This window comes from Cynocephalus volans, chromosome 2 (genome assembly GCF_027409185.1).
Source record: "Cynocephalus volans isolate mCynVol1 chromosome 2, mCynVol1.pri, whole genome shotgun sequence".
Lineage (NCBI taxonomy): Eukaryota > Metazoa > Chordata > Mammalia > Dermoptera > Cynocephalidae > Cynocephalus > Cynocephalus volans.
The window spans coordinates 202172488-202200438 of record NC_084461.1 but is presented as its reverse complement, the minus strand read 5'-3'; the positions used below and the strand labels follow the sequence as shown (position 1 = coordinate 202200438).

At 39.0% G+C, this 27951-nt stretch overlaps 1 protein-coding gene across 1 annotated transcript in view; it reads left to right on the top strand.

Annotated features, from left to right (window-relative positions):
- TTC28 (tetratricopeptide repeat domain 28) overlaps positions 1–27951 on the top strand; it is a 703516-nt gene that overhangs the window by 499715 nt on the left and 175850 nt on the right. The window contains exon 6 of the mRNA XM_063085699.1: positions 11221–11728. Within this exon, the coding sequence (XP_062941769.1) occupies positions 11221–11728 (508 nt within the window). The remainder of the gene's footprint in view (positions 1–11220; positions 11729–27951) is intronic.

Genomic DNA, 27951 nt, shown 5'->3' with positions numbered 1-27951 from the left:
CATGGGCCTCACCATTTACAGTCCTTCACGAGGAAGTAGCATGCACTCTTCCATTGGCTGCAACTTAGCATTTATGTCACATAGAACAGATGCCTGTTGTATTGCATCAAGTTTACATGGAGCATCTAGTTTTTTAAAAAATGAAATCATTATAAATTCTGGCAGTTTTAATGGTATAATTAAAATGTCTAACAGGATACCTCTGGGAAACTAAATGCAGTTTTACTATTTATAGAGCAAGCAGAGGTAGTGTTTCTTGCCAACTTTCATATCTTATGACCTATAAATTACTCTTAATAGCTAATCTGTCATCCCAGCTTCTCATACCAGAAAGCTTGTTTCCTTATTAATCTGTTAATTTGCATCTGCAAAGGACATTTACAAAATCTTGGTTTGAAAACATTGCTGTATTAATGGTGGGCATTATAAATAATTTATCACCTGTGATAGTAACTCTTAGGTCCAGGTAATAGATCTTTCTGACATTGTATATTCTTCCAACCCTAATATAATTTTGATAAAAATAATTATTACGAAAGCTTGTCTGGCCCCACAGTATTAGAAAAGGCTGACTGGCACATTACCATGGAGAAGTTGTAACTATCACTAACAGCTCTATAAACTCAGAGTAACATTCAAACCAACTATTCCACCTATTATGGTAGAAAAGAATTCAGAAATGTACAAATCACTGTTTTTTTTTCAGTAATAATCGCAGAATATTCCTCCAATCCTAGGTTTAGGCATTGAGTTAAACTGGTAAAATTGACTATAATAAACCTAACACCAGTTATTGAGCATGGACAGCATGAAAATGATTTAAGACTATTAAAGACCATGTAATTAAAATTTTCCCTGTGAGGTATTTAAGCCTCTTTCTCTGTAGGCAGTGGCTGAGAGTTCACAATTCTTAGAAATCCCATTCAGAAAGCTTTCTCTCTACCACGATCCTTAACATTTCATGGGTTTTTTGTTTGTTTGTTTTGTTTTTTATCAGTGGTTCATTGATTTGTCTACTTTAAGAAGGACTTGTGGGAGCAGGAAACAAAATATAAAAGGGGAAAGATCAGAGTAACGAGGGGTCATGTTATAAGCTGAAGTCAGGGTCGAGTTTGCACATATTTGGGGATTTTATCTGTCTATTAAAGGGAAGCTCTACATCTGGTCATGAGCTTCTTTCTGGCCCAAAGTAAGAGGTAGATGTGACCACTTTGTAAGATTCACACTTCTCTTAAGATAAAACCATAGTAGCTGCTTGGTAGAAGCATTGAAATCTGAAAGAAATTTTTCCGTTGTCTTTATAAAAATGATATTGGGTGATATCATGGACAATGGTCTCAACAATATAGATTATAAACTTTCTTTGATTATTCTTGCCCAACTGGTTTTATGTGGTTATTGAGTAAGCAACTCTAGCAGTTCATGACTATTATTTAACCTTATATACAGAATTATTTTATCAGCTCAGTTGCTAATTAAGGGTAGATTTTTCAGGCTAGAATACACTTATTAAATAGGGAGTGCATGTCATTTAAGACTAGACTCTATAGAACATGATTCAATCTTCTGTTTCTGAAGGTTTATATCTGGGTGGCTATTGATTTCCCCTAAATAGGCCTGCAGTTTGGTTAAATTACTAGCAGGTAGACCTATGTATCTAGATTAATACAGGTTTTTAAAGATTAGCTAAATATGGGGCTGAGCCCGTGGCGCACTCGGTAGAGTGCTGCGCTGGGAGCGCGGCGACGCTCCCGCTGCGGGTTCGGATCCCATATAGGAATGACCGGTGCACTCACTGGCTGAGTGCCGGTCACGAAAAAACGACAAAAAAAATAAAAAATAAAAAAAAATAAAGATTAGCTAAATCTCTAATTTTAGTACCCAGTTATCCTCACATTTGGTTTTTCTGTAAAAATGCCTAAAATTTCATCATCCAGAAACTTGTGGTGATTGGCACATAATTGAACCACTAGATAATGTTACCTGTAACTGTGATGACTGGAGATGAAATTATTAATTTATGGTCAGAATTGGCCAGGTTATGCTGTCATAACAATCAATCCCAAAATCTCAGTGGTTTAAAACAACACAGGTTTATTTCTTGTTCCCACTGTATGTTCATTACAGGTCAACCAGGGATCTATTCCACATTGCCATGATTCTCACTTGAAGATCAATTCTGATGGAACAGTTCACAGCAAAGAAAAGAGAGAATGTGGTGAAGCATTCATTGATTCCTAAAGTTTTTATCTGGAAGTGATGACATTTATTAACTGAAGCAGGTCTCATAGCCACCCATAACTGATGTCACACAGGGTGACTTCATGCAGACAAGGATGTGCAATCTTACCTACCTGGAAGGAGAGAAGCCAGCATATTTGTGAATGGCCCTAAAGACTACCCTAAGTATCATTAGTACTTAAAATATACCTAATTGTATTCTAACTAGTCATTATTTTAGTTTAGCATTTTGTTGTTGTTACTACTGATCTCCCTGGTTTTTATCTACTTAATGGAAATATATAAAGGTGCATATGCTTAAATTTTCTGTGGCTCCTGTTGTCCCTTCAGTGTACTGTAAATTCATCAATAGAGGCTAAGTTCTGGGAGTCAAATGATCATGACAGCTCGAGTCTGATGTACGTGGAGTTGAACTCTGATGGTGTTATTAATTGTATACTTTTAGGCATGTCCCTTTATCTCTTTGAGATTTTATCTCTTTGAGTCTAGTTTTGTCTTACAAATGGGTATAATAATAATAATGCACACTTAAAGGATTTGTCGTAAGGATCAAATGCAACAACGTAATGGAAAAGGCTTTAGATGTTACAAATTGATGGATGCAGAACTCATCCAAATTTACCTTTCCAGATTCCTCTGTAGTCATTACCCCTAGTTCCAGATCTAAATGGCTTCTTGCTCTCCAATCATAACATATTTTGTCATACTTCATGCCTTAGCTAGTGCTGTTACTATTTCCTAGAATTACCCATTCTCCCAATGAGGAAAACTAATATTTATTTATTTATTTGTAATTAGTAGACTTTATTTTTTAGAGCAATTTTAGGTTTACAGAAATTGACCAGATGGTATAGAGAGTTCCCATATACCCTCTCTCCCCCATTCGTTTTCCCCTATTATTAACATCTTGCTTTACTGTGGTACATTTTTTTACAATTGATGAACCAATATTGGTATATTTTTATTAACTAAAACTTATCATTTACATTAGGGTTCACTCTTTGTGTTATACACAAAGATTTTGACGAATGTATCATGTCATGTATCTATCATTATAGTATCATGCAGAATAGTTTCATTGCCCTAGAAATCCTGTGTTCCACCTATTCATCCCTCCCCTACTCCCCCATGTCCTCTGCAACCACTCATGTTTTTACTCTATGTATAGTTTTGCCTTTTTCAGAGTATCTTATAGTTGGAATCATACAGTATATAGCCTAGACTAGCTTCTTTCACTAAGCAATATACATTTAAAGTTTCCTCCATGTCTTTTCGTGGCTTCATACATCAATTCTTTTTAGTGCTGAATAATAATTCCATTGTGTGGATGTACTCCAGTTTGTTTATCCATTCACCTTTTGAAAGACAACTTGGTTGCTTCCAGTTTTTAGCAATTATGAATAAAGATGTTATAAACATTTGTATGCAGGCAGGTACACATAAGTGTTCAACTCATTTGGGTAAATATCTGGGAACATGATTGCTGGATCACATGGTAAGAGTATGCTTAGTTTTTAAAGAAATTGTCCAACTGTCTTCCGTAGTGGTTGTACCATTATTCCTTTCCACCAGCAGTGAATGAAAGTTTCTTTTGCTCCATATCTACAGCAGCATTTAGTATTAGTTCATTTGGATTTTAGCCATTCTAATAGGTATGTAGTGTTATCTCATTGTTTCAAATTGCAATTCCCTAATGACATATGATGTTAGCATCTTTTCATATGTTTACTGTCTATCTGCATATCTTCTTTGGTGAGGTGTTTCTTCAGATCTTTTGCCCATTTTTAAATTGAATTGTTTCATTTCTTATTGTTGAGTTTTTGTATTTTGGATATGTGTTTTGCAAATATTTTCTCTGAGCCTGTGCCTTATCTTTTCATTCTCTTAATAGTGTCTTTTGCATAGCATAAGTTTTTAATTTTAATTAAGTCCAACTTATTGATTTTTTCTTTCATGGATCATATTTTTGGTGTTATATCTACAAACTCATTGCCAAACCCAAGGTCACCAAGATTTTCTCTTATGTTATCTTCTAGGAGTTTTATGGTTTTGGATTTTACATTTAGGTCTATGACCCATTTTAAAGTAATTTTGTGAAAGGTATAGGGTCTGTGTCTAGGTTCACTTTATTTTGCATGTGATGCCCAGGTGTTCCAGGAACATTTGTTGAAAAGACTATCCTTTCTCCATTGAACTGCCTTTGCTCCTTTGTCAAAGATTAGTTGATTATATTTTTGTGAGTATAGAGAATTTCCTTGAATGCATGAATGAATGAACAAGTGAACCAACCAATCAACAAAAACAAAGCACTCCAGTGGCTGCATAATTTTTGACCACTTGAAGTAAATTACTTTTACCAAAATTACATGTTGGATTTATTACCAGGAGGTGGTTCTAGGTTCTTGGTCTATCTGTGAAAGAAAAGTCTTTCATGGGACCAGCGAAAGGAAAGGAAGAGAGAGACAGAGAAACAGAACATAGTAGGACTTTATTACAAAGTGAAAATACACACCCAAGAAGTACACTGGCTTTTCCACAAGGAAGAAAGGCACACCACCTCCCTTACCCCCAGATTCTTAGGGGGAGGGTTTATATGCTTTTCTGGGATAGGAGTGTTTCTTTATCTTAACTAATGGGAGGAATATTTGGCCATGGGGGAGCATCTAGGTTAATTAAGGCCTAACAGGCCGATGCAAGGTTGCATCAGCTTCCTGTTATACATCCCTGAGTTTCTGGAGTTGCTGGTCACTCTCAACTTTGGCTGATCCAGTCTGAATATTTATGAACAGCCTTCATGGGGCGTGTCCCTATCCTGTCCTGCCTGAGTTCTCCCCTGAGAGAGTTTTCTCCCATAAATCTTTTTGGGGTGCAGAGGGCTGTAGATACTAATTCTTTAGCTACATACTCCTGGGTTAGGGCAGTTGTCCCTACCTGTTCCTGGGAGTGAAATTTTCTGCCTAGACTGTTGAGTGGCTCTAGGGAAGGCTCAGGTGTGGAGGGGCAAATTTTTGAAGCACCTTGATGGATTTTTGGATGACAGTTACTTTGTGAGAACTTGGAACAGGAGAGCTAATGCTCTTCTTAAAGACTGAGACTGAACTGCTTATCTCTGGTGCAAAGTCTTGCCAAGAATTCATTTGGTCCCTGCTCCCATCCTTGTTGTTACCTCAAGATCCTGCTGGAGGGGTGGTATTAGTGTAGCTTTATTGATGTTTTTCCTCAGTTTCCCAGGGTCTGTAACTCTGCAGCCTCAGGCTGGCTGGAAAAAAACTTTACATTCATGTAAATAGTGCCATCTTGCCACGGGAAAGAGGGAACTCAGAAAAATGCATGCCAAGGAAAAAAAACCCTGTATTTTAAAAAAATTTTCCTCCAGCCTGTGTGGTTTTAGGATCCAAAATGGCTTTAGTCCTGCTTACTTTAACATTTTCCTACTGTTAATATGTAGAGTTAACATGCTATACATTAATTAGCACATTGACAATTTTAAGAACCTATATTAACTAATTTCCTTAGGAACAGGATGTTTTATTTAAGTTATGAGTCCTCCCCCTTCAAGGTTGTGAATATGTTTAGAGAACTGCTTGTGTAGAGAAGACATTATTTCTCCCTTTTTGATTAAAACATTCCTTACAAAAGTATTGATGATCAATTTTATGATTAAAAAGGTTTGACTTTTCTTTGTACTGATCTTTAGTGCTGGGAAGGCTCATTCCCAGGTGGACTGATACCTCGGAGCTGGGGAAGCTTATTCCTAGTATCTTATGTCCCACGTTGAGGGGAAAGATGAAACAGCAGTTAGGCCAAATTAGGGAAACATGTGGGGTCAGAAACTTAGAAGAGGCATGTTATTTTATAACCAGTGTTTCCAACTGAATCCTGTTATAAAGAGAGAGCAGGTTCCCATTGATCCTATGCAAGTAACCATATTGCTGCAAAAATCATGAAGACACTGTATGAGTCCGTTCCTGTTGGAATGGGGTAATTTATAAAGAGAATGAAATTTACTGCTTTCAGTTTCTGAGGCTGAGAAGTCCAAAGTCCATCTGGGCATGGCAGCAGTGACCCAGGGGTCTCACGGTGGAAGCAGAGAGAGCAGAGAGAAAGACAGACTCCTCTTCTTTTAAAGCCCTCAGAACCACACCCCTGACCACCATTTTCAATCCATTCACTACACCATAGTCCTACAATCCAATCACCTTTTCAAGTCTCCACCTTTCAATTACCGTAATAGGATTTCCCACCCTGTTAGCAGTCACAATGGGGCTAAGTTTCTAATACATAAAACTTGGGGGACACAATTCAAGCTTCAATGAGTTTTGGGGGACATAATTCAATCCACTACAAACAATCATAAAAAGTTTTCCAATTTTGGAGGAATCAAATAGGGAGAAAGCAAATGTTTCCATCTTTGTTCATAAATTATGTTTTACCAAATTGCTATAAGTTGTAGATAGCTTAAGAGAGAGAGAGTTTCCTTAAATCTGGCAAACAGAACATTCATCTAAAGAACCAAAAATTAAAGTTACAAAATATTATATTTATTAATCACTTAGGCCAGTGCAAGGTTGCATCAGCTTCCTGTTATGCATTCTTAAGTTTCTTAAGTTTCTCATCACTCTCTTAACTTTGGCTAATCTAGTCTAAATATTTATAAGTAGCCTCCCTGGGGTGTGTCCCTATTCTGTCTTGTCTCAGATTCTAAAACTTCCCTAAGTAAAAGGTGAATTTTCTTTTGCATATGTTTTCAGAAGAGTAGCACGAGTAATACGCTAGTCTTCAGTATATGTAGATGATGCCACTTCCCACCATCAGTGTGGCAAGCTTCTTGCGTTGTCTGTTTCGTCACACTGTCCTGACTTTATGTTCTATTTTCTGGTCATCTTTTATCACATCTTTGAAATGAATAAAGCTAAATGGGTGTTATCTTGGTTGGGGTAGGAAGAGAAACTAAAATCTAAAATTTTCAAGCATCTTCTATGTGCCAATCCCTGAACCAGGCTCACTGCAAGTACTATCTAGTACTCATAAAAGCTCTGTGATGTATTAATATTAACATTTTACAGATGAGGAAACAGGCTCAGAGATGTTAAATAATGTGCATTATCACACAGTGTGTCATTTGAACACATTCATGCCTGATTCCAGAGTCCATCCTTGTTCTATGTCCCTCTGCCTCCTGGATTCTGGGTGGTTAGTCTAGGACCTTGGGTTTATGGGCACTGAACTGGCAGGGGATAGATACATGGTGCACGTGGATTTAGCATTTCTTGTACTAGCTATAGGAACATTTCCCATTTTCCCAACTACATGCAATTAATCAATTAGCAATTATATTGAATATTCCCTATATAACACTACTGTGCATTTAATCCTCCCACAAAATATAACCCTTATGAAAAATACATACAATAAGGAAAAAAGAAACATGCTAGATGGAAAGAAATTATGTTTAAATTGTCAGCATAATATTTAATGATAGTGTCATCAATGTGGTTATAGTTTGAGTAGTTTAAACTTCACTTTATTTCTCAAACTAAAAACACTTTAAGGTGGTTTGAAGAAATATGAGCAAATTTTCTACTCTAGCTTCATGTTCCATGAAACCGACTTGTTGGATGCAGTTATTCTGCAAATATTTAGGTCACAGAGCAAGGGGTGACTGACTTCTATATGCCTAAGTCTTCAGCTGGAAATTACACTCTAGCAGGAACATGAGTAATTTATATCTTGTAGGAATAGAAAAGTATTGTCTTATTCCAACCAGATAGTTTGTTAGCATAACTGTTGTGTGCATTTTAGTATTCAAATACAGATGTTCCAAAATGTTTCCACTGTGGAAAGCAGCTGCTGCTATTCTAGCACAAAAATCTCAAAGAGATTAATATACAAAAGCAGCCTGAACCTTAGTGGCAAATGCAACATCTGCTTGAGGTGGGGCCTGTGATTCCCTGTAGAAAATGGGTCTTCAGATTCTCATTAACAGCCTGAAACCATGTTTCAGATCTAAGCTTATTCTACAGGAACAGGAATAAAGACAAGTGATTAATTTGTAATTCACTTAGCTGATAAATACCATCACATCTTATTTGCCAAAGGGCTGTAAAATACTGGACTTGATTTCCTGTGGCAACTGATAGGAATATAGATGTTTGGTCATAATGACTGATATCAGTTGTCATTACTAGCTTCTTCTTGGTAACAAAGCTCAGCCAGCTTGCAGTCATAAAACATCGATCTACACCTTAGTGATACATTCTCAGAGCACTTTACGGTTTACTAAGGGTGTTCACACCCACTGCTTCATTTTATCGTATCCCCCTGCCCTGTGAAGTATGTATAGTATTGTTATTTGCACTATTTTACAAATAAAGAAAACAAGTGAAGAAGCAAAAAAGTTTATTAGGATCACACAATCTGGCCCTCTTACTCTAAATCCTATTCCACTTTTACACTATACTGAACTACCTCCCTAATTTCAGAGGCTATCATGTGTGCTTCATAAATTATGTCATCCTTTTAGAGATGCTGGTATTCAGAACACCCCCATGAAGAGTCCCAGCCTGACGGCACTGCTTGGTAACTGGAGGACACCAGGGAAGAGTTAATATAGTAGTCCTTCTTTCTCTTATACCCTAAAAGGGAAATGCCCACATATTCCCCTTCCTTACGTTCAAAGGCATTTAGAGAACTGAAGAACCAGAAGCAGAGGATTCCAGGGCTTGTCATTTGGAGTTGCCGTAAACCAGAAGTTCCTGAAAACAGTGGTGTCTGGGGTGTTGTGCCTGCCCCGAGCCTTATAAATTCATCCCCTGCAGTGTTCAAGGGCTCATTGCCTCCAACCAGATCTATTTGGAATTATCTAGTGAATTATTTATTGTTTACACATTTGACAGGGGTTCATGGTTGGATTCAAATACACTCAGTTTTTGGCTTGCTGCTGGCGTCTAGAAATGTCTGTCAGAGGCTCAGAGAAGTTAAGTTGTTAAAGATCCCAGAGCTAGTAAAGGGCAGTGCAGTGTGTCTGATTCTAAGCTACACCAGCTTCATAGTGAAAGAGGCTATGTGTTTACATTTAGGGCAACAAAGATTTGTGGGTAGGAGGGTTTGTGGACTATGTCCTCCCTAGCCAGGCTTGGGAGGAGAAGAACCCCAAAAAATAAGGTAGGAGGACCAACTACTGAAGAAGAGGAGAGAGGCTGAGTCCCTTTTCTTCTTCAGTAAAGGAAGAAAAGATTGTCAGAGTAGGGTGCAGGTGGGGGTGTGAGCAGTAGAAAGGCACATGTATGATGTGCTGACATGTGTCCTAACCTCAGTCCTAAAGAGGTTCCCGAAGCAGGACCTGGGGCCAGTATGTATCCAAGTGGCATGCTCTTTGGTGACATCATTGCTGCTTCTACCAGAATCACACTGCGGTGGCATTGTGATATTCGTGGAATTGTTTCTACTCACCACCACCCAGAAAATAACAAAAAGTAAATTTCTAAGTACTTATTTCCTATTTTCTAAATCTTTTTGTTGGAACATCTGTGAAATGATAAAAGCAACTTAAAACAATATAGAACACTTTGCAAATACACTATTTGCAAGCACCATAAAAAATGATCTCTCAATTATTTTGATCAAGAACTGCTATTTCACACAGAAAGAAAATAGGGTAGCAAATCATCCATATCTATAAAATATTAATGAAAGTGTTCTGAAGTGCACAGACATGGAACACATCTCATAAAGAAATGCCTGTACTTCAGGAGGGACAGCATCCCCTCATTGTTATTCCCTAGCCTGGAGGCCCTCTGGAAGATGGCTTGCCTATTTGTGACAGAGCACATTCTGTTCTGCCAGGCTCACATTTTCATGCTATGAAGAGGGAGCATCAAGAAGAGGGGCTACATGGCTCTAGCTACAAGCCATAATGAAGGAAAGGAGGAGTAGACAAGCTTCCAACTTTTAGAATAAAAAGAAGGGCAGAAAACACCCAGCATAGTTTCCCTTTTCTATCTCTGCAAAGGAATTAGAAACTGAAGACTAGAGTCTAAGACCATATGTGCTTGGTAAGATTCTAGAAACTGTGTAACATCTCCTTTGTTATATTTGTTGTACCTGTGTGATACAACAATGACTAATACTTCTGTGACCCAGGACCCACTGGAGGGTCTTGCTCTTTTATCTTTGTTTCTTCAACATGACTTCATGAGTGCTAGTTACTGTGGAGGGCTTAGATTTGTTTGAGTCTCAGAAGAAAACAATGGGTGGGTTACCACCTATACCTCTGAATGGGGTGGTCTCCATTAAGACTCACCACCCCTTCCGGGCACAGGGAGGGGGGAGGGAGGAATTGGTAAGGGGCCAGAAATAGCAATGAAAGCTGGGTGTTTTCTGCCCTTCTTTTTGTTCTAAAAGTTAAAAGCTTGTCTACCTATCTCTTCCTTCATTACTGCCTGTAGCTAAATGCTTACTGCCTATAGCTAGATGTTTGCCATGGTGACAGATAGCATTAATGTATCCGTTTGCTTTGGAAGAAGACACAAATAGAAAAATACCCAGGAATGTAAAGAGCCAAGTGTGGATTTTTCCTATGAATTTCCTATGGTCTATTATATGTAGCAATTAATTTTGGTTTTCTTCAACATTTTCTTATACCACAGAGGTTAGTAAGTATTAACAGAGATATAATATCATCGTGAATATTAGAAATGTCAATAAGTCTTTAAGATGAAGGTTATATGGAATGCAACCTGTTTTTATGAGATTGGGTGTGGACAGTTACTGATTAAATTACCATTTTCTTTTTATTAGAAACTTGATGTTTGGATGTGCTCTTTATCAGTTCTGCATAGGTCTTTGGAAAACTAATATAAACACCATTAGGAATTGGATTGGATAGTTATAGACCAACTGTAAAATTTTCTCTTCTGAAATAAACCAAAGCCATTTTCTGATGTGCTTCCATTTCTCTGCCTTACCCTTTCTTTCCAGGCAGCTTCATCAGCCTTGAGCAGTCTGGGCCATGTGTACACAGCCATTGGAGACTACCCCAATGCACTTGCCAGTCACAAACAGTGTGTTCTTCTTGCCAAGCAATCCAAAGATGAACTTTCTGAAGCCCGAGAACTTGGCAACATGGGAGCTGTGTATATCGCCATGGGTGACTTTGAGAATGCTGTGCAGTGCCATGAGCAGCATCTGAAGATAGCCAAGGACCTGGGAAACAAGCGAGAAGAGGCCCGGGCCTACAGCAACCTGGGCAGTGCCTATCACTACCGGAGGAACTTTGACAAGGCCATGTCTTACCACAACTACGTGCTGGAGCTGGCGCAGGAGTTGATGGAGAAGGCCATTGAGATGCGGGCCTATGCTGGCCTGGGCCATGCTGCCAGGTGCATGCAGGATTTGGAGAGGGCTAAACAATACCATGAGCAGCAGCTGGGCATTGCTGAGGATCTCAAAGACCGGGCTGCAGAGGGGCGAGCATCCTCCAATCTGGGTAAGGACCTTGTTGCTTGCAAGATCCCAGTTCAGTGCCATGAGCTGGAAATAGCTGGAGTAGCCCACTATTTTTTATAGGAATCTGTGTGTTTATATTCAAAAGAATCTCTGCATTGTGTGTGTTGTGTATTTCCTTCAGATATATTTCTTTGGAGCCTCCCTGCTCCAAATCACACAATTCCTCCCATTATGATAGTGCTCTAAGGATTAGAACTCTAAATACTGGTAGAACAAAACACCCCAACTTTCTAATCTGCCTAGAGAGAAGAGCAACCAGATCTCTCTAATTAGAGAGAAGGAGAATGAAATGATGATATAAAGCTATGTTTGGTTAAATGAAAGGAAAGCTTCAATGGAAGAGAAGTTGAGAGGATTTTTTTTATTTATAGGGATTTCTTATTTGGTGAATTAACCCCACAGGAAACATATTTTTTTCCTCAAAATTATGTGTATTTACAAATAATACTGATAGTTTTACTATAAATGCAAAATTATTTTTGTGAAAGATCCATTTAAAAAGAAAGATTTGTAGTCACTGTTTTGATAGTATTTGGTTACAGTTAAGACATTTATAATTTAGGGGAATTTATATGTAGTGGTAAAAGACAATAAGTAACTGGTAACTTTTTGCTTTTTAGAAGACATTGTTATTTTGTGTCTGTATCCAAACAGATGTGAGTACATAAAGATTGGAAAGTACAGGTGTATTTGGAAGTATAAACTGAACTCATCCCTATGCCGGGAGCCCCTGGAGCCCTGGGAGCCCCATGGTTCGTTCTATGCCCTCAGGGATTCAAGGTGGGAAGAGGACTGGCAAAGGTGACCTTACTGGTATTAGTGTGTTTTTATCAGATATTAGTAGCAGCAGAATGTAAAGCTCAGCCCCCTGTTCTTATGTGACGTACCAACCCAAGTCATCCCCATAGCTAGCTATTGATGTAATTTTAGCATTGTTCCTTCCTCCCCTCTTCCTCTGTTTATTTTAACCAAATGTTTCTTGAATAGTTATTAGAGAAGGTCTTGCCAGTTCCTAAAGATGGCTCTGAATCTGTTATTGAGATCAGAATGACAGTCTAGAGTGTCTGACGTGAACCATAGAAATAAGCTCTTGGCTTTATATACATGTATTCATTCAACAGATTACAAGTATTTATTGAATCTGTACTATGTGCTTAATCCTGGAATAGTTGCTTTAGGGGATACAGAAGTTTGAAAAGAATTCTTGCCCTCAAAGACCTTATAATTTAGTTGGGACAGCAAGACTAATACATAAGACAACAGTGGCCTCCCTATAAGACAATGTTAATGATGTCATGTTGCCCAGAAGGGATACCCTGAGGGCTGGGCGTAGCCTGGAAAGCTTTTTGCAGATCAGACCCAGCTGAATCTTGAAGAATAGATGAGATTTGGCTACAAATAGGATGGCGTTGATGGCAAGGACATGTGAAAGAAGGTATGAGATAGAGTGGGTTGGCATGTCTGAGGGATGGTGGCATGATTAACCTTCAGGGATGTGCTTAGAGGGTGGTAGAAGATTAGTCTGAAAACTAGGCAAGGGATGCATATTAGGAATTTTTGAAGATTTTGAAATGTAGGAATGAGAAGATAGAACAGGTATTTAAGGAAGATGGGTCAAGTGGTGGCATGCAGAATAGATTGGAGGGCTTCAAACCTGGAGTTTAGAAAGCTACACATATTGGATTATTCAGATTTGCCTTTTCATCTTGTGTCAGTTTTGATGTTGTATTTTTCAAAAACTTTGTTTTTTTCATCTAAGTTGTTCAATTTATTGGCCTAAAGTTGTTCATAATATTTACTTATTATCCTTTTAGTGCTTGTAGGATATATCACAATGTGCCCTCTTTCATTTGTGATATTGGTGGTTTGTGTTGTGCACCTGTACCCCACCTCCCCTTTTTTAGATCATTCTAACTAGAGATTTATCAATTTTCTTGATCTTTTTAAAAATCAACTTTTGCTTTTGTTAATTTTTTTCTATTGCTTGTCTGTTACCTTTATTTCTTCTCCTGTTTTTACCATTTTCTTCCTTCTACTTTGTGTCCTCTCTCTAACTAACCAAGGTCACCTTAGGTCATTGATTATGGACCCTTTCTTGTTTCTAATATAAGCATTTAAAGATATAAAATTTCCTCTAAACACTGCTTTACCTGTATCCCACAATTTTTGGTGTATTATGTTTTCACTTTCACTGAGTTTAAAACACTTTCTAAAATCATTTGTGATTTCTTTGACCCATAAAGTGTTTAATTTTAAAATATTTGGAGTTTTCCTAAATATTTTATTGTTACCAAATTTTAGTTTAATTTATTGTGGTCAGAGAACATACACTATAGGATTTTAATGGGTGTGGTGCTCTACTGAAGTAAAGTTAGTTGAAAGTTGTTCAGATCATCTTTGCTTTTATTGATTTTTTTTTTTTTTGGTTTATATATTTTATCAAATGCTAAGAAGAGGGTTGTTAAAATCTCTGTCTTATTGTGGATTTGTCTCTTTCTCCCTTTAATTCTGTGAAACATTGCTTCATATATTTTGAAGCTCTTTTACTGGGCGAATATTCATTTATGATAATTTTGTCTTCCTGACTGACTGGCCTTTTTATCATTATGATATAACTCTTTTTCTTTTTCTTTTAAAACCCATCAAATTACAACTTTCATGACACTAATAAGTACTGATAACCCACTACCATCGTACCAGCCTGAGATATCTCTTTTTATCTTTGGTAATACCCTTTTGTCTTGAAGTCTACTTTATGTGATATTGATATACCCATTTCCACCTTTTTATGCTTACTGTTTCTGTGGTTCATCTTTTTCTATCCATTTACCTTTTATTTCTATGTATTTTTCATTTAAAGTTAATTGCAGACAATAGTCAGATCTTGCCTTTTTATTGATTTTAACAATTATGACCTTTTAATTAGAGAATTTCTTTTATTTAATATTTAATGTAATTATTAATATTGTTGGACTTAGGTCTATTATTTTACTGCTGGTTTTCTGTTTATTCCATTTATATTTTGTTCCTTTGTTCTTCGTTACCTGCCTTTAATGGGTTAATTTAATCATTTAGATCTTATCTATTTTTTAGTGGTTGCTCTAAAGATTACATCATGTATTCTTAACTTTTCACAGTCTACCTTGATCTAATACTGTAGCACTTCCTGTATAATGTAAGTACCTTTCAATCTTCTAAGTCTGTTTACTCCCCACCCTCTGTACTTTATACTGTGATCACATATATTACTACACCTATATATTTTTTAAACCCCACGATACATTACACTTTTTATTTTAAACAGTCATTTGAAAGAATGAAGAAAATAATATTTTACGTTTATCCACTTATTTATTATTTCTGATGCTTGCATTCGTTCCTAAAGATTTAAGTTTCCATCTAGTATCACTTCCCTCCAATCTAAAAAACTTCATTTAACATTTTTTGTGGTGTTCACCTGCCAGTGATAAGTTCTCTTCATTTCTGTTTATCTCGAAATGCTTTTGTTTTACCTTCATTATTGAAAGATATTTTTACTGGATATAGAATTCTAGGTAGGTTGACAGATTTTTTTTCCTTCTTTTTTTCTTTCCTTCTTTCCTTCCTTCTTTCTTTCTTTCCTTCCTTCTTTCCTTCTTTCTTTCTTTCACTTTAAAGGTGTCTTTCCAATGTCTTTGGCTTCTGCTATGGTTAAAATGTCTCCTCCAACAGTCATGTTGAAATTTAATTGCCATTGTAGCAGTGTTGAGAGGTGAGACTTTAAGAAGTGGTTAGGTCACGAGGGCTCTGCCCTCATGAATCATTGATGCCGTTATCATGGGAATGGGCTCCCAGTAAAAAGTTAAGTTCATCCCCCCCTCTCTTTGTGTCTCGCATGCTCTCTTGCCCTTCTGCCTTCTGCCATAGGATGATGCAACATGAAGGCCCTTTCCAGATGCTGGCACCATGAACCTCCAGAACTGTGAGCCAAATAAACTTGTATTATTTATAAATTACCCAGTCTCAGGTATTCTGTTATAGCAGCAGAAAGTGGGCTAAGACAGCCTCCGTTATTTCTGATAAAAATTCAGTGGACATTAATATTCTGTATGTCATGTGCCATTTTTTCTTCACTGCTTTCAAGATTTCCTCTAACTGGTTTTTAAATAGTTTGTAATATGCCTCAATGTGGCTTTTTTTGTATTTTTACTTACTCTGGTTCCTTGAGCTTTTTTTTTTTTCTTTTTTCTTCTTGGTATACAGATCCAAACCCATGACCTTGGTGTTACTAGCACCATACTCTAACCAAGTGAACTAACCAGCCAGCTCTCTTTGAGCTTTTAAATTTACAGATATGTATTTTTCATCAAATTTAGGGAATTTTTACCTATTATTTTTAAAAATATTTTTCTCTGGCCCATTCCCTCTATTTATGAGACTGTGCGTATTTGATATTTTCCTATATAATACTGAGGTTTTCTTCATGTTTTTAATCTTTTCTCTGTGTTCTTCAGTTTGAAAATTTCTGTTAATCTATCTTTAAGTTCACTAACTCTTCTGTTATCTCTAATCTACTGTTAAACCCATCCAGTGATGCAGAGTTTAGGATTCCCCCAAACCACCCTCACTTCTGACATCAACTGCAAGTTCAGGGGGTCCCAAAGATCACCCTCAAGTTTGACAATTCACTAGAAGGACTCAAATAATTCACTGAAAGCTGTATACTCATGGTTATAGTTTATTACAATGAAAGGATACAGATTAAAATCAGCCAAGGGAAGAGGCACATGGGACAGAGTCCAGGAGAACTCTGAGCATGAAGCTTTCAGTTGTGCTCTCACAGTGGAGTTGTGGACAGCACTAACTCCTCCAAGCAACAATATGTGATAATAGTATAGCCAGACAGAGAATCTCATTTGTCATGGTATCCAGAGTTTTTACTGGACCTTGGTTATGTAGATATAGTTGACCACTCAGTGTGGGCGACCTTACTTTCCAGCCCCTCTTGAAGTTGAGCTGTGATACTATGTGTCCCAAAGCCCACCTCATAAATTATATTGTTATCACAGACTATCTGGCATGGCCAAGGCCCTCAGGTAAACAAAGACACTCTTATCAGGCAGGACATTCCAAGGGCTTTGCCAAAGGCAAAGGCCAGATCTTTCTTTGGGTAAGGTAATTCTTTACTGCAAAAGTGATTTTTTTATTTTAGATATATATTGTTATTTTTAATCTCTAGAATTTCCATTGTTTCTTTTAATTAATGTTTTGTTTTTTTCCGCTAAGATTTATGTGTTTATTTGTTACATGTATTTTCCCCTTTAGATTACTGAGCCTATTTATGACAGCTGCTTTTTAAACCTTGTCTGCTAAATTCCATATGGTCATCTTGGGGTTAGACCCTATTGATTGCCTTTTTTTGGTGGGGGGGATAATAAATGGAGATATAATTCACATACCATACAATTTTAAGTGTACAATTCAATGGTTTTTAGTATAGTTATAGAGTTATGCACTGATTGCCTTTGGTTCTGAGCATTAGTCGCATTTTAATGTTTCTGTATGTGCCCAGTAATACTGGATTATATATGACATTGTGAATATTTTATAGAGACACTGGATTCTGTCTGATATATTTCTCTTAATGGTATTGCCTTTTTGTTGTTGTTTTACCAGGCAGTTAACTTGACTGAATTCAAGCTCCAAATTCAGTCTTCCCTGTGGTAGGTGGCAGCTAAAATCTATGTTTGGTTCTTTTAGCTTAAACTGAGCTACTTAGAGTCTGCCTTGTACATGTGTATTAGACAGAGATTTGGATAGAGTTTATAGTCAGGATTCAAGGCTCTTTGCTGTAGTTCTTTCTGGGATTTTTTTCTTTTGGTTTTTCAAGACAGTATGACTGTGTCTTTCCACCTGAATTTTAGCCTTACCATGTGACACTACTTGCAACCTGCACTTTGACCCCCCCCAAAAATTTTTTTAAAAAATGTCCTCCAGCCATTGAAAAATGGGAAACTTGCCCAATGCCATTCCCTTCTTCAGTGGGTCAGCTCCAACCTTTCTGCACTTTCTTACTGCTTTCGTTTGCTCTCCAGCACCTTCTGGCAGGTCACCTCCCCACCCCCTACCAGAGTTTATAGTTGTTTTCTGTAGGAGGGTTGGTCGGAAAGGAAGAGTTCCTCCTCCGTTACTGGATGCTGAATCCCTCCTATTCATTTTTAATACATTGCAATTCAACTTGTACCTTTTGTCCCCTGGCAAAAGGTCAACAGTAATCACTTTATGGCTAAATTGAGAGATCTCTTGGCAGTTCTAAATTTCCCTAACTAGTATACAGCAGTTGGCATGCTCTGATAACTTTTCCTTGAAATTCTTTCCTCTCTAGGTTTTTGTGAAGCACCACTGCCCTGATTTTCTTCCTACTCTTCACTCTCTGTATCACCAAGTATAACCCCTTACGCAAAGTGGCTACTGAGTAAATACTTGTATGTTTGAATTGAACAAGTCAAAGCTTATACCAAGATGTTGTGCCAGGTTATTTAAAGAATGCTGGTGCCTTTGGAAAGAAACAGAAAAGCTGGGAGGAGGAACTAGTCTAGGAAAGCACATGATATGTTTGATTTTGTATACTCCCAGTGTGTATTTCTCTCACTTAATGTAACATTGAGCAAAAAGAACTGGAAACAAGTGTTAAGATGACATTATCCTAGTGACATCTAAGGAAAGCCCGCCAGGAAGACTAGGTCAGGCTCACAGAGGGTGGAGAGGATCTAGGTGGAGCTCAGGGAGAAGAGAGCTTCAAGATGTGGAGGGTATAACATTTATATCATAGAAGCCAAGAGAGATTTGAGTCACTAGGAAGGTTTGTGGACAATAGAAGCTTCTGGTGCATGTCTGAGGGCAAAATGGGTAGAACTTGTGGAGATGGAGAGAGAGAGAGAAAAGGTGGGAGATGAAAGGAAGTCTTCTCCTTTGGTGGTCAGCATGTACTGAAATTTATTATCCACCTTCTATTTGTTTTAAAATATGTCCCGGCCTGCGGGACAGGTAAGAACGTGGGCTCGAGGAGGACTACCTGTAGCTGGTGAAAAGGGGGAGGGACAGGAGACACGCAGAATGGAGGCAAGACAAGATTCTGATCAAGCCTCAAAATTTTATTGTTAGGCGATTGCTTATATACATAGTGAAGAAGGGGCGGGCTGTCACAGAGTGTGGCAGCTTATGATAGGCGGAAAGGCAGGGGGGTGATAGTGGCGTGGTATGAGAAGAGGAGGTGGGAGGGGTGTTGGCTTGGCGAGCGCGGGCTTTTCTGAGGAGGAAGAGAAAGGCTTACATAAAATGGCGGTTATTTGTTAAAAATGGCGGCTATTGTTAAATATGGCTCCCGACATCTCCTCCCTTTCTGTTCAAAGACAGAAGGGAAGGCGAGCATTAACCGGGCGAGGGAGTAGGGGCCTGGCTCCCCCGTGGATTGATTTTTTGAATCCACCATTGTTGGCTCTTGGTATCTTTTGGGGGGAGGGGCAGAGCCGAAATTGATTTTTGATAGATTAGATACCAACCCCTATGCAAGCCAGGCATGCTCACAGGGAAACCCAGAGGAGGTCGGAGTTCTGTGACCTTCCCTTGTAATACTTTGTTTTACACTCACCCCGGTGCTCATACCCTGTTCTCCTTAAAGGGAGAGGGTAGACATGCCTCTGGTTATCATGTCGTCCCCGTAGGGAGGGAGCCATAGTAGTCTTCTCCCGCGTCCTTTGATGCCAGCCGTTGATAATGAATTTGGATAGGTTTAGAAAGGACAGCATCAACTTGTTTTTTAATTAGATTGGTGAGATGGCGAAACGCCCAGAGACCGAAGGTTATAAGTAAAAGGAGGCAAAGAAGGGGGCCCAAGACAGGGAGGAGGTAAGGGAGGAGTCCATTAAGTCCAGTCCAGAGTGGGTTTTCGAACAATTCTTTTCTTCGCTTGATGAGGTCTTCTTGTAATTTCTTGATTTTGTCTCGGACAATGCCAGACTTGTTGGCATAGAAACAGCACCGTTCCTGTAAAGCTAAACAGATCCCTCCCTGTTCTGCAGTTAATAGGTCTAACCCTCTGCGATTTTGTAAAACTACCTCAGCTAAAGAATCAATTTGATCTTGTAAATCATTAACAGTTCCAGAGAGGGTTTGAACATCATCAATTAACTGACGAGATAACTTATTATAGGTGTTAACAGCGACCCCTATCCCCGCCCCGCCGGAGGCCATAGCGGTTGTAATCCCCAAGCCTATAAGCAAGGGAATGACTTGGAGAGCACGCCGGTGGCGTCCTGTTATAAAGTCAAGGCTAGGAAGAGGGACGGGCTCATCTCCGGGGATGATAGAAATGTCAGGGAGAAGGCTCGCTGAAACGCAGAGGCCTGTCCAATTAGTAGGGAGAAGGGTGTAGGCAAGGTTGCCTCCACAAATGAATACCTGTCCTGGAGAAGGGCAGATGGGGGTGGAAATGTTAGTTATGGTATGACAATGGGAAAAGGTGACAAATCCGACATCAACGTCATAGGAATTATTTTGTGAAGGTCCCTGGAGGCAATCAGAGAGATTGAAACCCGAGGGCTGTACTCTGAAGGGGGATGATAGTGAGCAATTGGCAGTTTCACTAAAGGGGATATACGAGGCATTGAACATAGGAATGGCAGTAGGTAGAGGCATGCCAACGGTTAAACATAGCTAGCAGTCTTGTGCAAGGGTGGGGTTGGTGGAGTTTAATAGAGAGTGGGTAGCGCTGAGGATGTCTTGTGTATGTGGATCTAAAGTAATGTCTCTGGGTTTTGGAAGGGCGAGTGGATGGTAGTTTAATAGAGGATATAAATGTTGGGCTAGTTCTTGAATTCGTTGGGCAACTAAAGCCTCTTTTAGGGTGTCGCTGGGGCCCCCTCCATCTGATACATGAATCGGGGCCATGGGCGACCAACATACATTTTTGCCGACATGTTGTGGGAGACAGGATGCCTGAGAATATTTTTCAGAACCTCCCTCTAAGGCTCTGCCAAAGGTGCCCGAAAAGGCCCTTTCTAAGGTAGCAGTAAGGTAGGTTTTTTGTGGTGTTTGTGTATGGTCAGTGCATGTTTGTGTAGAAGAGTAGCAAGTGGAATGGACGGACTGGAGAAAGGTGCAGTTTTTAGGGCAAGGTCCAGGGCGACCCTGTACTGTAGGAATGATTATAGGTTTGTTTTTGCAGACCCATTCAGGCTTTGTCGCCCCAGACCAGGTGTAAGATGTTGCGATATAGGCTACCTTTGTGTTGCAGTCTACTTGACTGGTATAGGCACTTGGGGTGCGGAAAACCGTACCGCCCTTGCAATCGCAAGGGTTTCCAAAAAGGACCTTGTAGAGTTCTTCACGACTTGGTGGAGGTTGAAAACCCGCCTGCACACAGAAGGCATATGAAAGAAGGGCGAGGAGGCAGGGTTTCATTGTCTGTAAAAGAGAAAAGAAAGAGTTTTTTCTCAGGGATCCTTCCCTGGGTTGGGTGAGTTATTTTCTTTGGGGGGGTTTACTGGTTTGATTAGACGTTCAGGCAGCCATCGAGGCCCCCCTTCTTGAGTGTCATAGATACAGGCCGAGCCACGTCCCCATATGAGGACCGGGTCGGGGCCCTGCCATTTAAGTGTGGAGGGATTTTTCCACATGACCTGTGCGTACTGGTCATTTGTTTTTTGGTGCCAATGACGATCGGCTGCTGATTTTCCCTGTGTATCAAGTTGTAAGAAATTTAGAGTGAATAGAGCGTGGTTAAGGATATTACGTGGTGAGCCTTTGGTGGGGTAGAGACCTGTGGTTTTAAGCTTGTTAATGGTATTTTTTAAGGTTTGATTTGTTCTTTCAACAATGCCTTGGCCCTGTGGATTATATGGGATTCCTGTGATGTGTTTGATATGCATTTGAAGGCAAAAGGTTTTGAAGGCTTGAGAGGTATATCCAGGGCCATTGTCTGTCTTTAGGATATTAGGTTTACCCAGAACTGTAAAGCAGTGGAGAACATGAGCAATTACATTTTTTGTGGCTTCACCACTTTGGAGAGTGGCGAGGATGAAGCCACTGAAGGTATCTACTGTGACATGGATGTATTTTAGGTTGCCAAATTCTGGAACGTGTGTAACATCCATTTGCCATACTTCATTTGGAAGCAAGCCTCTGGGGTTAACCCCAAGGTGTGGTAAAGATAAAAAGACTACACAAAGGGGGCAGTTTTTAACGATGTCTCTGGCTTGCTCTCTGGTGATTTTAAAACGGAGGCGCAGCGTTTGGGCATTTACATGGTGTAGGTTGTGAAATTGTTGGGCACTTTTAAAGGGGTCCTGTAGTAAGGAGAAACAGGCCCGGGTTAGAGTATCGGCCTGTGTATTACCATGAGAGAGGGGGCCTGGGAGATCCGAATGGGCTCTTAGGTGTCCAATAAAGAAAGGTTTCTGTCGTGATAAAATTAGCAGTTGTAATTGTTGGAACAAAGGTACTGCATTTGTAGAAGGTTTTATGTAGGGAACAGTCTCTAATAATGGGACAGAGAAGGCAATATATGCACTATCAGTATATAGATTAAAGGCCTCATTTTTTAAGAGCTTGAATACTTGTATGATGGCAAATAATTCAACAAGTTGAGCTGATTGATAGGGGGATTTTGTAATATATTGCTGGTTATTTACTATATAAGCAGCTGTACCTGAGGAGGAGCCATCAGAGAAAACTAATGTCGCTCCTTTTAGGGGCTTTTGAGAGGTAATTTTTGGGAATGTAAAAGGGTGTAGCCGAGAGAATTGGAGAAGTTTATCGGCAGGGTAGTGGTTGTCAATTTGTCCCTGAAATAGGATCAGGGGAATAACCCAAGAGTCATCGTTTTGCATTAGCCATTGTACTTGTTCTCTGGTGTAGGGGAGAACAAGATGGTCAGGGTCCCTTCCAAAATGTAGGCGGCTCTTTTCCCTTCCTATTTTGATTAATTTAGAAACGAGGGTGGTATATGTTGTTAAAACCTTGTTCGGAGATGAAGATAAGTGTACCCATAATAGGGGGCTATGTTGCCAAATAACCCCGGTAGGGGTATGTGGCGTGGCACAGATTATGAAGGAGAAAGGTTGGCTGTAATCTAAGAATGTAACTTGTTGTTTTTGTATAGCAGTTTCTAAAAGTTGGAGTGATTTATGTGCCTCGAAGGTAAGAGCACACGGCGACAGGGGATCAGGGTCACCCTGTAATATGTCAAAGAGAGGTTTAAGTTCTCCTGTGGTTAACTTTAGATAAGGCCGTAGCCAATTGACATCCCCTAGAAATTTTTGAAAATCATTGAGTGTGTGTAAATGATTAGTCTTTAATTGAACCTTTTGAGTAGTGATGACAGTCGAATTGAGCTCAAAGCCTAAGTAATAATAGGGGTCTTTTAACTGAATTTTATTGGGTGCAATTTGTAACCCAAGGGTGGTGAGTGCCTCCTGTAATTGGGCACAACAATAGAGTACCTCAGGGGCAGTTTTTCCTGCCAAGAGAATATCATCCATGTAATGAATAATATAAATATGAGGCCATTTATCCCGAAGGGGATCTATAGCTTGTGCCACATATTTTTGGCATAGTGTGGGGCTGTTGGCCATTCCTTGTGGAAGAACTTTCCACTGGAACCTTTGCATTGGCCCTTTAAAGTTGGTTACTGGGAGGCTAAATGCAAAACGTTCTCTGTCCTGGGGGTGTAAGGGAATGGTAAAAAAACAATCCTTAAGGTCAATAATGATTTTGGAATAATTGGAGGGAATAGCTACAGGGGAGGGGAGCCCAGGTTGTAAGGCTCCCATAGAGAACATGGTTTTATTGATCTCTCGTAAGTCCTGGAGTAATCTCCATGTGCCTGATTTTTTCTTAATGACAAATATAGGAGTGTTCCATGGTGATGTGGTAGGTTCAATATGGCCAGCATTAAGTTGTTCCTGCACTAACATAGTGGCCGCAGTTAATTTAGTTTCAGTTAGTGGCCATTGATCTACCCAAACGGGGGTGTCTTCCATTTTATTTTTTCCGCGTGGGGTGCAGGAGGATCAATGGCCATTAGAATAAATTTTGATTTCCTAACCCTTGTCGGTTGGTGTTGGGTGTGACCGAAATAGGTTCTTTAATGCCCTGGTTATTTTTTCCAAGTCCTTTACCAGGGAGAAACCCTTGATTTAGCATTTGACTGGTTACTATTTCATTTGGGCTACACATGATGACTTTTAATTGTGACAGTATGTCTCTCCCCCAAAGATTAACGGGTATTCCTGAGATAATATAGGGTTGTACTTTTCCTGAATTTCCTTCCATATCTGTCCAAGTTAAGATTTTAGAACTTTGTTTTGGGTTGGTAGACTGTCCTATACCTTGGAGGTGGGTATAAGAGACTTTAGAAGGCCAAGAAGAAGGCCAATGTTTTTCAGAGATAACAGTAGCATCAGCCCCCATGTCTACTAGTCCCTCAAATTTTTTTCCTTCTAAATGTAAGGTTAGTAAGGGCCGTTCAGGAGTAATTTGTTGGGCGCCAGAATGTCCCGGCCTGCGGGACAGGTAAGAACGTGGGCTCGAGGAGGACTACCTGTAGCTGGTGAAAAGGGGGAGGGACAGGAGACACGCAGAATGGAGGCAAGACAAGATTCTGATCAAGCCTCAAAATTTTATTGTTAGGCGATTGCTTATATACATAGTGAAGAAGGGGCGGGCTGTCACAGAGTGTGGCAGCTTATGATAGGCGGAAAGGCAGGGGGGTGATAGTGGTGTGGTATGAGAAGAGGAGGTGGGAGGGGTGTTGGCTTGGCGAGCGCGGGCTTTTCTGAGGAGGAAGAGAAAGGCTTACATAAAATGGCGGTTATTTGTTAAAAATGGCGGCTATTGTTAAATATGGCTCCCGACAAAAATAAAACAAATGGAAATGATTTAAACTCTTCAGAATTCTTATGAATAATGAAGAGTAGCCTAGCTATTTTCTAAGTATGTTTTCTTTCTGAAAATAATGTTAGTGTAAATTTTGGCTTGGAAAATTACCATATTTTCTTTTATGCTCAAAACAACTATAGTTGCATGACAGTATTTCTGTAGCCTCTGGTTTGGTGGTCTTCTTTATGGTTCCAATTTAGGCAGTTTGGAGTCAAACCTCAAATGTGCAGCAGTGTAGGCTATTAGACTAAAGGCTCAATTAAAGTTCTTATTTAGGAAGGAAAGGGAAATGGGACTAGTGTCCATGAATTCATTTGTTCACTTATTCATTCTTTTGCTCAACAAATATGTGTTGAATATCAGTTATGTGATAGACACTGTGCTAGCTTTTAATGAGTAAAACCAACAGACAATGATACTTCAAAAAGTTCATGGAAATATTCGTATTATCTTTCAATTCTATTTTTCCATAAACTTTTTGAAGTATCCTCATAGTTCCTGCCCCAGTAGAACTTATGGTTTTTCATTCAACAAGGAAATATTGAAACCTGCTCTGTGTCACACGTTTATGTTCATTTTCATATTTAATCCTCCCCACAAACCTATAATGTTGAGAATATTAATTGATTTTTACATATGAGAAAACCAAGGCCCAGGTAGATTTTTAAAAATTTGATTTTTTTTTAACTCCTTGAGTCTTAGGAGACTTGTAGCATAAAATGCTAATTAAGATCTCATAAAATGATGCTTGGCCTCTTTTTTTTACCCTGGTGATTTCAAATCATCCTGAGAGTCATGTGTTGGAATAAAAGTTTGCTAGCAATTGTGGTAAAAAAATCATATATAAAATTAAATTTTGGCAGTTTGAATCAGAAAATTCTGAATCTCAAGGTCAGGTGGAACATATTTTCCTATATAATACACACACGTATTGCACCTTAGTTATATATTATTCCTGAATAGATTTCATGAATTAAATCATTACTATGAACACACATGAAACTTGGAATCCTAAAGAATCTTATAATAAATTACTTTTGTAGAAGAAAAAATTTTAGCAATAAAATTAGAAAAATAATTAATGATAAATTAATAGTACATTTAGAACAGAGTAATTTCTATATTTTTTCTACGTTTTTTTATATTTCAGTTTTTGTATACTGGGTTTTCTTTAACTAGAAAGAGGCCTAGCTTTATAGGTAAAATGTTTGCAATTGTAGGTAGTAATTAATTTATACTAATTGTGTGTTTTTCTTTGGAAATCTTCAGAATAATATATGGTGCCGTATTCAAAACACATCTTGACTCTCAAGATGTCAAAAGATCTATGAGACCTCACGTAGAAGTTCTTGGTATAGGAATGTGAATCTATGATATTTGTATTTTACAGTACTTGTTTATCCTCCCAATAACACTATGAGGTAAACTATTATTATTCTGTTTCACTGATGTTGATTCAGAGATTAAGGAACATTTGTGACTTACCTAAGATCTAAGAGGCAGAGTCAGGACAAGACTTCAGGTCTCAGATTGCATGCCCACAGATCTTTCCATGAAAGAACATTCCCACTGGAAAAGTGGATCCTGGTGGGAACCATGCTAGCATTACCTAGGCTAGGGCTAAAAACCAAAGATGCTCCTTCTCCCACCCTATCCCCTTTCCCTACCTACAAGATGAAAAAGAACTACCGCTAGAAGGGCTATATAGGCCACCTTAAAGCAGTGGTCCCTGCTCATGCCTGGTGACAAGACAGCAAGCATTGCTAGACAAGTACACGGGCACCATTGGGATAGAACAGCCCTTTCTTCTATTTTCCTAGAGAGGGTATTGTCTGTTGATTACTTGCACTGAGCTAGGCACTTTGAAAACATTATTTCATTTAATCCTCACTATAAAACTATGTGGTAGGCATAAAAGTAAAGGTACTTGCTCAAATTCACATATAAGTAGCAAAGGCAGGATCCAAAACGCAGGTCTGCATGCTCTTTTGCTACAGCCCACAGGCCCCCTCTGAGCCCTACTCATTTATTGACCAGTTAGTTGTTCTACTTGAGAAGCATAGATAAGACTACACAGATTGTCAAAGTCTAATAATGACCCTGATATAGGAAGCCAAACCACATACTTCTGCTTTTCATCTAAAGTAGTTTCTATTAAGGGTCATGAAAAAGCAAAATATAAATAGTAATATGTCCCAGACCATGAAACAGATTTTCCTAGACATCTAAAAGAAAGGAACAAGAATATCCTTTCCCTGTTTAAAAGGAGAAATGAGAAATGGAGAGGATCAACCAAAGCAGGATTTTTCTGATTGAGCACCAGAGGACTCAGAAAATGATTCAGATCCTCATTAAGGTTATGACATGCACATCCTGTGCTGTTCCCCACACCTATCAGTGCCTAATAAATATTAATAATATTTATTTTCTCCTTTAGGTCAAGATTTGTCACCCTGCTTATCTAGACATTGCTATTTAAAAGGAGCTGTGATTTGCTTACAGATACAGCATGTCTGTAAACATGTTAGCAGAGGGAGACAGGGCAGTAAATCTTGGTCATAGCTGTACTTTCGACTGTTGCAAGAGAGGCTGCAAAACTGTTGTTGGGGTAATGAAGTAGATGCTTGCTGTCAGGTCCCAGAGTTGTGTCTCCAACAGGCAGAGTCTAACAGTAAATTAGCTTATGTTTCAGCTTGGCAGTTGGCACTTGGTTCATTTGTAGATGCTAATTGTAATCTGATGTTATCAGCAGCAGGTAATTGAAATGGGCTTGATGAATTACTTAATTTCTTTTAATAGCTGAGTCTTCAAGAACTGAATAAAGAAGATAAGGTGATTGGGAGAAAAACACAACAGCTCTATCTTTCTAATTAGTGCTTGGAGGTTTTTCCTTCTTTACACAAATGATTATGAACATGTGAGGCTGAATAGGTTTATGAGTCAAAAGCTCCCATGGGGGCATTTCCCATTAGGCAGCCCAGTCCTGAGCATTGATAACACTTCTGTTAGGACTTAAGAAAGGAACACTTGAGTGATCACTTTGGAGAGAATAGTGATTTCTGAACACAATTTTGTTTTCTCAGTCTTAGGTGGGCACTGCTTGCTGGGGGTACTGCCACTTTGGTACTCACCCTATCTTCATCCCCTCTTCTGTGACCATTTTCTGTGAGCAGTGCTGCCTGGCACCATGCAGTAAGCATGGGAGTCTCACGATGATGTCAGTCATTGGCTCCTGGCACCCACACCTGGCACAGGCACCTCCCACACCTGCCTGTCCCTAAGTGT